General features: G+C 40.2%; 1 protein-coding gene across 9 annotated transcripts in view; it reads right to left on the reverse strand.

Annotated features, from left to right (window-relative positions):
* Nucleotides 1-266: 266 nt before the first annotated feature.
* The window catches only part of LOC119187874 (uncharacterized), a 244,152-nt gene continuing 231,322 nt past the window's right edge, over nucleotides 267-13,096 (reverse strand). For all 9 annotated transcript variants that reach the window (XM_075878776.1, XM_037435978.2, XM_075878780.1 and 6 more), the window contains 2 exons: nucleotides 5,363-5,411; nucleotides 267-2,015 (listed from right to left, as the gene is read on the reverse strand). In XM_075878776.1, the coding sequence (XP_075734891.1) occupies nucleotides 1,879-2,015; nucleotides 5,363-5,411 (186 nt within the window). In that variant the 3' untranslated portion in view covers nucleotides 267-1,878. The remainder of the gene's footprint in view (nucleotides 2,016-5,362; nucleotides 5,412-13,096) is intronic.

Here is a 13,096-nt window from a genome sequence, read left to right on the forward strand (position 1 = left end):
TTAGTCAATTCGCAACGCACACGTATGATCTTGTCACACAGTGTTCGGTGAGAGCAGTACTTTAGAGAGTATAGGCGCAGTGTTCTCACGTGGTTCTCAAAGCGTGAACACGTGTACGTTTTGCTAATATTAACACATTTTCTGCAGTATTACATGATGCATCATCTCGTGATACGATTATGAGGCATGCCATAGTGGAGGGCTGACAAAAACATACCACCTCAGGTACTGTGCCATGCAGTGAGATCGCACAGAACACGGGCCTCTTGCATTTTGCATTGCTTTTATTGAACGAACAGGTTCTATCTATTCCATCCAAAAAATAATAATAATAATTAAGAAGAGCAACACTATGTGTTGCATGCTTCAGTGCATCAACAGATCTGTGAAAAATGCAGGAGCTCTTTTTCAACAGTGTGCCTGCATCATACAATTCAGCAGGACTGCTTAGGAATTTCACGGCTGTTGAAAACCTACTACAAATCAAATGAAACAGTGTGGGTGCAGTGGTCCAGCACATGATAAATATGCTGTTTTCTAACAAAAGAAGATAGTATGACACTTTGTTAAAACCGACATTTGCTCATTTCAGTGAACTGTGATGACTTATGAGCATGGCCAGTGTTCCATGCTACCCTCCAACAACCTTGCCCATCTTTGTTTTTATAACAATGGTAGGAAAAACAAAATAACCAAAGATTCATATGAATAGTATGCTGTAGCGCATTTTTCAACTTGCCATTCTCATCGCATTGGAGAGTAATGAAGTTCGCAGCTGCAAGCCACCAGCCGCGAGCTCCATAAAATATTTGCTTGCTATCACCCTTTACAAAAAGAGTTTCACTTGAAAACAAAATGTGTGCACGTTTTCTGGCTTAAACTTAAAACTTAGCACTGAAGCCATAATTTTCATTCTAGATAAGCTTTGAATGGCAAATGCTGGAAAGGTTTACACAATGATTTAAAGAGAGAATGTAACTATGCATAGTAGTGTTCAAACAATCAAAGAGGCAGGGAAAATCTGCAGTTATAGATGAGTTCACCTTTGGCTTGCTTTTGTTATGAGCTATGTCAATGCCTCTTTTAAGTACATCAAAAGCATAAAATGCTTATGTTAAAACAGAAGCAAATTAACAATACTATTTAATAGGATACTGGATAAAAATGAAATATTCTCAAACTTTTTTCTGCCCCACAGAGACATACAGTCAGGTGTCTCCCGTTTGTGTGCCAAGACAATAACAGTCAGTACTGTAGACAGAACAGATATACATGCAAAGTCAGAACATGGCAGTGTCTGCTACTAAAAGAAAATATTATTGAAAAACCTACTGCTGTTGCATTAAATAGAGATGAACCTTCAGCCGTCACGAAAAAACACAAGGAACAGTGATTCTTCAACGCATAGGATATATTTCTTTTGTGAATACAGCACCTATGTACAATGAGACTATCTTGTCACTGTACTTAGTTACAAATGTTGCAGGTCCCAGAGACGTAATGTGAAAGTTATAACTGCCTATATAAGATAGCAAGTAGTACCGTTATTAACATGCAGTCTTGTGCATCACAACAAGGGAACACTACAAGAGCTACATATATTTTCTAATGCACACACAGTACATTGTCCAATGAAGCTTACTGCAGAAAGTGCTTTTAGCACTAAACATACTCTCCAAGTTTCAATCCTGAGCATACAATGTGCCCTATACTATCAAACTTGCGTACTTATGATGTGCTTTATGGCATTTTTCTCTTCTACATGACTGAACATAAAAGCTAAATGATAATTTTAAAAAATCTAGAGAGAAACATTTAAAAACACCTAGTTTTCAAACTTACAGTGGTCACCTATTTATTTACTCATACAAAAGAAAATCATTTTTTTTCAGCCCTGGGGTTTTCAGGCTTGGCGTTCCTTTCAGCTTTCGGGTCCCTTTCAGGTTTGGAGTCCCGGCTGCGCATACTTGTGAGATTGCCTCGCGTCTGTTTGAGGACCATCTTTGTCTTGTTCACTGAAAAGGGGGGAAACACATCAATGCTAGCACGTAAGTGAGAAATAACACATTGGACCAAGTTTGCTGTACATGAAGAAATTCTCAACTCATACTAAAGGCATGATTTATATCCAATGAAAAATTGATGAACAGAGTAGAACAAACTAGAATATACCAGGAAATGAGTGGTAACAATAGGCAAATACACACGTATATTTTACCAGTGTAGCAAAAAGGTAGACTGTACTGTGTCAGTTGAATTCATTTGCTGCTACTATTTTTGCTGCACAGCATAACAATTGCCTAATCCTGACGGTCTCAACATATGGTTCACTTTCCCTAACCTATAGCCCCTAGCACATGCTGCGCTTGGTATGTTATACCGCGGAAGTGTGTGGCCAATTGCACTCTGAAGTTGTACAGTGGTGCAGATTATGACATGTTTTCAAGCAATTGGGAGAGGGTTTGGCCGCTTGTGCGAGCGCACATCTCCTCCACATGCTTTAACACTCGTACTAGTTTGGCCCTGTTGTGATACCAGCTTCGAAAATGATAGGCTTGTGCGAATAGTGTATTTTAGGTTCGAAGCGAATAGCGATTTTGATAGAATAATTTCGAATCGATTTCGAATGGTATGAATGACATATAAAAAAGAGGGAATATTTAACATGACCTAACTAACCTGCAAAATATTTTTTTTTAATTGAAGTAGAGGCTCTATGCAGATGCCATTTTTTTTCTCGCTCAAAAAAAGTCGAAACAACCTTGAGTAGTAGTTTCGGTAGGATGCGAGTGATAACCTGTAAGGTACTTAACGTTTTAAAATTTATTATACTAGGAGCATATAAGCCGTCATAACAAGCTAAATAAAATGAATTGATTTGAGGGTAACATGTCTTTTAAAGGGGCCCTGCAACACTTTTTCAAGTAGTCATGGAGCCAGTAAGCATACTTGTTGCCTCACAAGTTTACCGCCACAAAGTTTCTAGAATCGGTCCAGTACGAGCAGAGTTAAAAAAATTTGTCGCACACTGCAATTGCATTCTCTCTTCTCGTCCCGACGAAATAGCTGGAAGCTAAGCAGGGAGGAATGGCACGGCGAAAGAAAATACGTCACACGCACGTCGTGACCTTGAGCACCTCTTTTTTTTCTTCAAATACGCGGCTATTTTGTGCGATCGCGCATGTACCCGTGGCGGCTCCGGTAATGATGAGCGCGCCATGCTCAAATGAGCCAATGGCAGTGACCAAAGCCATATAGTCCTTCTTGGCTTTGACAAGTGATTTTTGAACTTGTGTCATTTGCCGAGAGAAGAAAGCAATTTTTAGCTTTGAAAATTTATTGTGAATTACAGGCCACGTGCTGCGCTATATTGTTTGCCTCGCGTGTTTTCGTTAGCCTCGACAACTAATCGGCAGCATTTTCTGACCATGCTTGCAGGGCCTCTTAAAATTTGAAGGGGGGCTTCGCGGCAAAGCAAATTTTCTCTAATCTGTGCTTTCACGGCTTAGCACCCCTACATTGCAGTGAAACCACCTTTACAGGCAGTTACATGCTGATTAATATACATTTATTTGCTCATTGCGAATACTTCGAAAATATTCGATAATTTAAATTCGAATCAAAGCGAATTCGAATACTTAACAATTCGTTCGAATATTCGCACAAGCCTAGAAAATGATAACTGCAGCCACAGCTTGACGGCCAAACTTTGAAACTTTTTTAAATAAATGGCAAATAGTACTTTAAAATAACGTACGGTGAGAGTGAAAGCATGCAATTGGGAGTGATGTCCGCTCATGGGAACAACCAAACTCTCTCCCGTAATTAGGCATATGCCACGGCCGGCATCACTGTACAGCCTTGAAGTTTGCTTGGCCGAGCACTTGTGTGGTATGGTTCACATGAACGCGATAGGACATTGCTCACACTGCAATTGCCACGCATGCTGTCTGCATTCTGAAAATTATGAAGATTCGAACAGGCATACCGTCTTGACTCGATTGTAACTCTACCCCAATTGTAACATGAAGGGTGACTTTTCAATGTGTTCAAAAAAAAAAAAAATATAAAAGAGTCATGTGCATCATTCCACTTTCTAGACAACTTGAATTTGGGTATTTGATTGTAATGTGAGGGTAATATCAGGTTGCATAAATCTAAAAAAAACCTCGTTACACTCGATTGATTGATTGATTGATTTGTGGGGTTTAACGTCCCAAAACCACCATATGATTATGAGAGACGCCGTAGTAGAGGGCTCCGGAAATTTCGACCACCTGGGGTTCTTTAACGTGCACCCAAATCTGAGCACACGGGCCTACAACATTTCCGCCTCCATCGGAAATGCAGCCGCCGCAGCCGGGATTTGAACCCGCGACCTGCGGGTCAGCAGCCGAGTACCTTAGCCACTAGACCACCGCGGCGGGGCCTCGTTACACTCGAGTAGATATGGTACATGCTCATAAGCAACAGCAACCAATTAGACAGCTGTATTTAATTGTTCCTATGTCCACTTATCAGAAGAAATTGAGAGTTTCAGAAGACAAAAATAGTCTACCAATGAGATTCTATAGGAATTGTTAAAATTATGCAGTAAAGTTGGTAGATTTCACCGGAAGAAGAGCCTCGATAACCTAGGAGAAAATATCAACACCTTTTCAAAATTCTAGCATTGCTTGCTCTTAGTAACAACCCTCTATTTGAGGAACCTACTTGACATTGTTTTACAGTTTAAAAGTGATTATACTGAATTTGTGTGTAATCAAACTCAGCCTGGAAATCCTTGCGAGACTTTTTTCTTGGGCAAAAGGAGGCTTAAACATGCAGAAATCCTGGAGGCACTGACAATGTGGCTAAAATGAGGGAAATTAAAAATTAAAATAGTTAAGCCTTCAATTCAAAGGGCAGAGATGCAAATGGGCTCTGAAACGAACCTGTACATTACGAAGAGTCAAATGCTTGAGCCTGTTTAGTGAAAAGAGGTCAAAAACGCTTTTTTTTATGCCCTCTGCCTTATTGCTTTAGTTCCTTCAGCATTTTGCACAGTAAAACAGATGCTTCCTAATCCGAAAGAACTTTTAATAGGTTTTCATATAGACTTGTAATTATTCACATTAATTAAAGGAAATACACTGATTTATTCAGCAGGACACATATCAAAACACACAAGGAACAATATTTTAAATCTGTAACCTAATCTTACAGGCATACATTAACAAGGTACAACAGTCAAATCCCACTGCAACGGGGCACTGAAACAAAGTTCGTTGCAGCAGAAATTTCATTGTAGCGATATTCGTAACACCGAGACTGTACTATGGAGTAATTCAAGTGTAAGACTGTTGGTAAGATTAAAACTTACATTGACGAGTAATGGCTTTTTCCATTCCTTCTTTCTTTTCCTTGAACGCCTGTAGAAAGACCACAGAGTGTGAATCATTCCCAATCATAATTAAGTGCACAGGGTATAGCAAAACTTAAAACAAAAATCCTTTCTTTTTCTTAGTAATGTGCATGTTTGGGCCAGAGTGAGAGAGAGAGAGAGAAACATCTTTTTTTAACAGCACAACGAGGTCATTGCACTGATCTTACCGGTGGCTCAAAGAGTGGTGACTAAAAGCTTGCCACGACTGTTTCGGCCCAGTTAATTACTTCTGCCTAAAGACGGTAGTCAATCGATGACTGTAGTGACTCCCAGGTTTTGAGGGAGGAAGCTGGCAGTATTGTTTTTGGTAGTGGGTTCCCCTTGCATTCCAAAAGAATGCAATTTTAGGTAGCCTTCATGCAGCTGCAATGTCGGCAGTTTGGTTTAATATCTTCCGCATAAATTTTAGACAGCCGATGTAGGCTGGGAATACATGTTAAGATTTGCCTCCAGATCATACTGGGTTCCCTTGAGAGATCTGCATGCAGGGCCGCATAAGTGTTGCGGTGCTCTTGGTAATAAGCTGTAACTTCGTTATACGTGGTGATCCCTTCCTGCGGAAAGTCCACTATGTAGCGGTACACGTCCCGGTTGATTAAACTTGGGGCTAAGCCGTGGGCCGCCTCATTTCCTAGATTCCCCTTGTGAGCGGGCACTCATATAAGTTGTACCCTATTGCCTCATTTGTTATTTTCGATGATGTTGGCAGCGATCGGCCCTACACACCCTATCATGAAATTCGTGCGTGCCCTATTAGAATCACTGAATATGTAATTAGTTTTCTGAATGGATGTGGCCACTATGATGGCAGCTTCTTCTGTCTCTAGTGCTGAGGTCGTTTTCATGGTGCCTGCAGTAATAAGTTCCCCACTGCCGGTCAAATGGTCACAGACATAACAGCTGTTAACAGTGTGTGGCTGAAATGCGAGCAAAAGGCGGATAAAAAAGTGACACTCCAATGCACACATGTTGAAGTTACCCCCGACTGTACTGCAATCTAGTATCTGTCTTAGGGACACAAAAACGAGCCCTCTTTGCACTTAAACACATCGGAGTGTGTGCGCGTGTTTTCTGCACTCATGGCCGCTCTCCTGACCAAATCATTTCTAAACTGGCAGCCGACAGCTATTTCAGTGCTGCTTGCCTTTAAGAAACTGAAGTATAAGCCTACATTTTATACACTCAGCCGGCAAGAAGTACGATCTACAATTGCTTATTCTTGCACAAAAGCCTTATTTGACGGGCCCTAACTACAAGTGAAACAAAGTTATGCAATAAGTTTTTATTGGTTACGAAAATTGATATGCAACAGAACCCCCCCCCCCCCCTATTAGGGAAAGTTTAACAAATGCCAAAAATGTTTTTTTTTAATCTTTGTCAGAATTTTTCATTGTATGCTGTCTTTTTAGTTAGCACGATCGTATTTTTCATTGAAAAGTTATTACTACAAGCTTTGGCAGTTTTATAAATAGGCATATTGAGAACATAATGCGGAATATTTGTTGCTCTCTTGTACGCCTTTTTTCATATAAGAAAAGTAGGCAAAAAACGTTTTCTGGGTCGATATTCAGATCTTTAATAAAAATATGTACATTAACTAGAAAATCGAAAAATTAACTGAACGCAAGCAAAGACATGCACACATTTAGGTAAACAAATTTTCAGTACATAGCTTTAAAGGAGTATAGACATGATTTCGAGGCATTGCAAAAGGGACATCTTTTGTCTCCATGGTGTGCACTGTCAAAGTTCTCCACACACCAAAGCCAGACAACACATAAAAAATATTTTACTTTGATGTTAAAGTCCGTCGCCCGGAATTGTCAAGCCAGCCCCACCGCAATGGACATTATCACAAGTAAACATAGATCTAGGGTGGCTAGAATGGGGAGGTGTGATAAGTGCCCGCTAAAACCGGTCATTAAAATGCAGCGATGCCGCAAGGGGCACTGTACGCAGCGGCGCATGGCGTTGAGCAGATGATGTACATTGCATCTTTGCTTGTGCTCGAGAAACGTGGCTCGCACAATTTTTTGCATTTTACCCTTTCGAATGCTAATTGCTTTTTCTCAGTGTTTGCAATAATAAAGGGTTGACTTTGTCCCCTTTTTTGAAAAATAGCGCTCCCATACATTATAATGCAGCAGGCTGCATACCGAGTAGCACTGCGCGCTAGTAATATCATTGGAGGCATATTGGGCATGCCAGTTAATTTGAGCACAGTGTCTGTTTTTTTTTAATTTTTTTGGCGTCTGTCCCGACATTTTTCCAATTCTAATTGTTCATCACTGCAACTTATTGAATTTATATTCAATGCCTATTCGCATTGTTAAAAACTTGCTTGTTCTTTTGGATTTGTTACTGTTAATATACTGGTTGCTGGTCAAAGCATCATGTGTATGTTTCGTTAGCAGAAAAAAAAAAAAGGAATTAGTTGAAATAAAAACAGATTTGCACACGAAGCAAGTTTCTTTCATATATATAGTAAAAAGCAGTCTACACAACACAGGACTTAGCCTGCATGTTGCTCCTTTTGGTTGACTTCATATAAAAATAAATGTGGCTATTTAAGCAGTAAAAGCGTGTAACTGATTGCGTTAACATAATGACATGCTCAGAGCAACCGACCAGTGACATTTGCTCAATCTTTTGCTACATGTATCTACAACAGGCTGCGTGGACGCAAGCCGCCTAAGTAAACGGTCAGTGTGTTCTCAGTTGACTGAATTAAGACAACCCGCCTCACAGGTAAGGGAGACCACCACGGTACCACGGCCAGGGATGTCATTTTCATTGATGTCAAGCTGCTTTGCGTAGTTCATTTGATGCGAAGAATATGCTCTATTGTCACATGTAGCGCACAATGTAACAGACAAGGTGGGCACCACTTATTCAGCATCAACTAACGCTATCACATGAGCCCATGTTTCAAATAGCTTTTTGCACGCCAGTGCTTGGAACCGATGATTTTTCCGTCCATGGCCTTTACCTATAGGGCTGTGCGAATAGCCAACTTTAGAACCGCATCCAATACGAATGAAATAATAGAAATGACAATAAATCAAATAAAAATACAAATTGATTATTATTTAAATTGTAAGCGAATAATTTTCAGAACAGTTTGCTTTAACAATATTTAATTTGTAATTAATAGTCAGAAACGTTAGGGAGTTTTCGAATAGGGTCTGTGGTACTTTGGGCACTCATCCAATTCTCGGTCCCTCCATACTGGCAGAGAGCGGTCACGTTTGTCTGAGGCAAAGCTTTTAGCACAGGTTTCGGGCTCCTGTTAAATTCAAGAAATAGAGTCCCCAAAGCAAGACCCAAGCGCGGTTTGGGTTTTGCACATGCGCAGTGGCCTCGATGCTATTTCTTTGGGGCCCCAAAAGTTTGGGGCTTCGTACCCAAAAGTTTTATATTCAAAAACTTCCTATTAATAAAATGATCGTTACGATTATTCTTTACCGGCAGAAAATACCATTGTTAGGTTAACTGGGGTAAACTCATATAGGCAGTGAGAGCCAATGAAAATTTTTTAACTGTTCGCTCAAACACAACGGTTAATTCAGAATTCAAGGAGATACCTTGTCAGCACCTTTTAAATAAAACCGATCAAAACAAGTAAGTGCTGTTTCGTTCGAATATGTGTTGCTCCTGTGGGGTTTTTCCGCCAGTGCTAAATATTCAAAGAAATACTCAGCATTTTGAATGTGTGTACTCAACTGAATAGAACACCATTACATTTGTTATTCGAGCTTTTAGAACTTTTATAGACCCCTACCTACACACAAAGTTGCAGTCAGGAATGAAGCAAGAATGTTAAGCTTTCTTGATCGTTTTATGTGGCATCGTCCTCACTGCTCGAAAATGTATAATCCACGTACAAAAAAAAAAAAGCCCACTTGAATGCCAAAAACAAAAAAAGGGGGGAGGGGAGGTGTCACTGTCGAGCGCTAGGCTTCTTTCCGAAAATTCGCGATGGCGGCGGCTGTCTCATGCAGCGCTTCTTGCAACGCCCCCAGCGAGATCGACGCGCAGAGGGACATTCTCTGGCAAGGGAAGCGCGCGGTGCTCCACACACCTCCCCCTTTTAGGCACCCAAACAGTTCACTGGGTTTGAGAATTTTTCATCCTACGTGCAGCCTAAATAGCAGAAATCACTATCAGAGTCTCTGGACTGTAATTCACTCATTTTACTTTATGTGATTCACATAGGACTGACAGCGAACCGGCTGTTATTGCTGGAATGTCGCGAGTTGCTGTCTTCCCATGACGTCAGACTCATTTAGACACGTCACTGCAAAGCCGCGCTCTCAATACCAAACCGAAATTGTTCTTTTAAGGTAGCAGTATTAAAGATATATTCAGTGACTTCCCAAGCACCACAGCACTCTTTTTAGGGTTCTCGACATCCATGTTTTTATTTAAAGTAACAACCTAAAAATATTGAAAATTCGTGTCACTACTGCTTTAACTCTTTCATTTCCACGCCTATTCAAATTGATCACTAGTGATCGACGCTTTTAGACCATCGATTTCAACATGTTAAATTTGTTTCTCGTGAACCCAGCACGTTTTAGTAGTTAGCCCAGCCACTCAACTTCCAGAATCAATTTAAATTTGCCTGTTTCGGCAACATAGCAATTTTCGACAGACCTTTGCGCGAACTAATGTGCGTGTATTGTTGGAAAAAGCACTAGGCTGACGAACTTGAAAGTAGTGCGTGCTCCTCGTGATTATGCTACAGTAACATTGAAGTTCTGTAGTAAAAAGTACCTTTCCAGCATATAACGAAATAAAGTGTGAGCTTCACAATTTGACTATGTTGAGCAGTAATAATTGCCAGAAATTTATGCCAGATATTCAATAACGAGTCGTTTCTAGGAGTCATGAAAAATTTGTTCAACAAAAATATTTACGAAGGTCCGCCACGTGTGTAAAGTACAGAGGTGGCCTTCTCCGACAGTTTCCAGCAGTTTTGATTTTACTTGCATCGTTATATCAGACACAGGGTCGCATATAGTGTCACCACTCGCTCCTATGATGATGTCGTCACGCATGCATGGATGCGCACCAGGGCTGCAAAAGACATGTGCTGCTTGAAACTTTCTTGCCACCCCACCTGAATTGAGTGAGGAGGAGCTTAGTGTTTGAGGATGACAACACCTCACATTCAAGATTTATGGCGACGACGTTTTGTGTCAGCCTGAGACATCGGCAGCCATTCATGGCATTGTTTTGCTTACATCCTAAAATGTCTCCTCCGCCGCAAGTTCGTATAGCTTCTGATCTTTGTTACTTCTGATCTTATAGCTACTTTGGTCACTTGTGTGCTCCACACTTCGCTGGGGCACGGTGTGACGGCACTGGCTGCAGAGCTTCTCCTAACGACAAGAAGGCCTCTAGAGCACATCCTGGCCCTGACTACGAAGCATTGCAAAAGGTTCGAGGACTGCGTGCAATATTGCCCTTTTTTTTTTAATACGATATGTGCAAAAATGCAGAGAATTATGCTTGGATGCATATATTACAACCCCAACCTATGCAGAGTGAAGTGGCTCATGGAAAAAGGTGACACCAGATGAAATAACGAAGTTCATTGAACATCTCATTTAGAGAGGGATTATTCATATCATGGCTTTCCATCTATATTGGAACACCCGGAGACTCTTAACGAAAGAGAAAAATAATTTACTGAGAAAAGTGTACGAGTAGACTTGTTTCTCCCCCCCCCCCCCCCCCCAAAAAAAAAAAAAAAAAACACATGCAATGCTTCACTACATAGCATGAGCAACAAACCAGCACCTCGGTTCCGATTTGCTTTGTCTATGTGAAAACATTTTGTACAAAATTCATCGTTTTTTAGACTGTTCTTGGGTCATTCATCTACAAAATGTTTATTCTGAATTTTATATGTTTGAAATATTTTTAAATATGTAGTGTTTTTTCTACTGATTACCAGATGGCGGGCGACCTAAATTCCACACTTTTTATATTTTTAGTCATTAGAAATATTTTTTGTTGCTCTACAAAATATATTTTTCAGAAAGAGCATTTTACTGTGCAAAGTTTGGTATGTTGCAATATGTGCAAGAGTACTTTTCAAACTGGCAAAAACGGTCTTCCCGAGATATATGAAAAACAACCACTGTCCCGCAGTTACGAAAGAGTTTATGCATTTTGTGTAATTCATCACCAAAGTCAGAGAAAACAGCAGAGTAGGTAAGCATGGCACTCCACCTTTTTGTCATTATTGATTTACTGTGCTTTGAGAACATTTTTCCTCGCAAAACCAAATGTGGAACATTTCTTTCCACTCTTCAGGCAACAATTTATAAAAATTTGAAATAAATTTAGGAGGTTAACCGGCCATGCTTTGTTTAATCTTATGTGGAATCACCCGATTACTTCACATTAACAGTGCATCATCTGTTTGAGGCACAGGTTCATTTATGTGCAGCGTAACACTGTTCCTAGCCAGTATGTTCCGCAGAAACTGGGCAAGCCCCAACATACTGACCTCCAGTCCACTAAAAATAAAGAAGCTGGTGATATCAAGCCAAGCCGGTATGTTAAACAGAAATTGGGCAAGCCCCAATATACTAAACTCCAGTCTACTAAAAATGAAGAAGCTGGTGATATAAAGCCAAGCCGATATGTTCCGCAGAAATTGGGCAAGCCCCCCTAATAACTTCCAGTTGATGAAGCATTATGAAGCAAGATAGTAAGTTGGGCGAGTAGATTGAAAAAGAGTGTACAGGTCAGCGCATATCCACTCCTTTTCTCATTCATTTCAAAACGTCTAAATTTATAAAAATTAAAAAAAAAATGTTATGAATTTGAAAATTGAAGCACCTTCACTGATTTAGATGCGATTACTGGTTAAAGCAGTGCAGATTGAGGAAAAACTACTATAGAGCAAAGTGAAGCAATGAAATAGCAATACGATGCCACCAGCTCCATTGTTTAACCAGTCTTCAAGATGTTAAGTCAATGAAACTGTTTCAAATTCCCAACAGCAGAGTTGTTAAACTTTAGGAGATTCTGGCGTGGGACACAAGAACCCGGGTGCTGAAAGCAGGTTGCTAAGCGGCTTCTAGCACGGCGCAGCTACAGTGATTTCGTGGTTATGATGCTCCATTGCTGAGCTAAAGCTGGCGGGATCAAATCGTTACCGCAGCGCCCACATTCACCTAATCATTTGACATAATTTTATAGTTTTATCTAATTTGTTACACTGTTGCTACCCTGAGACTTGGTACTCTGAAACAGCTTTCCTTTTTTAAATGTGTTGATACATATGCTAGTTCACATGTCCGAATGCTTGCACCTTTGCTTTCATAGTTAAAAAAAATAATAATAAACATTCACTACTTAGCCTGCACTGATTTTTTTTTTAAAGTCTAATGCTTTCACGGCTCTGAAGTGACAAATTTTGCAAGTCGTTGTTTTATGCAGAGTCTGATCCCTTTGGAATGACAAAACCAGCTTGTGCTTTGTTATCAGCTCAAAAAGTTATTTCATCCAGTTATGTGAACCTAACTGCATAGGTATGTTGACTAGACATGCATTTGCGCACCCGCAACCCCTATGGTTTTTTTCTTGCAAGGATGTTCACCAGAATTATACCCACTGAACTATAAAAAAATTAACAAGTCGATGTCACTCCTA

The sequence above is a fragment of the Rhipicephalus microplus genome, chromosome X (assembly GCF_043290135.1).
Source record: "Rhipicephalus microplus isolate Deutch F79 chromosome X, USDA_Rmic, whole genome shotgun sequence".
Taxonomy (NCBI): Eukaryota; Metazoa; Arthropoda; class Arachnida; order Ixodida; family Ixodidae; genus Rhipicephalus; species Rhipicephalus microplus.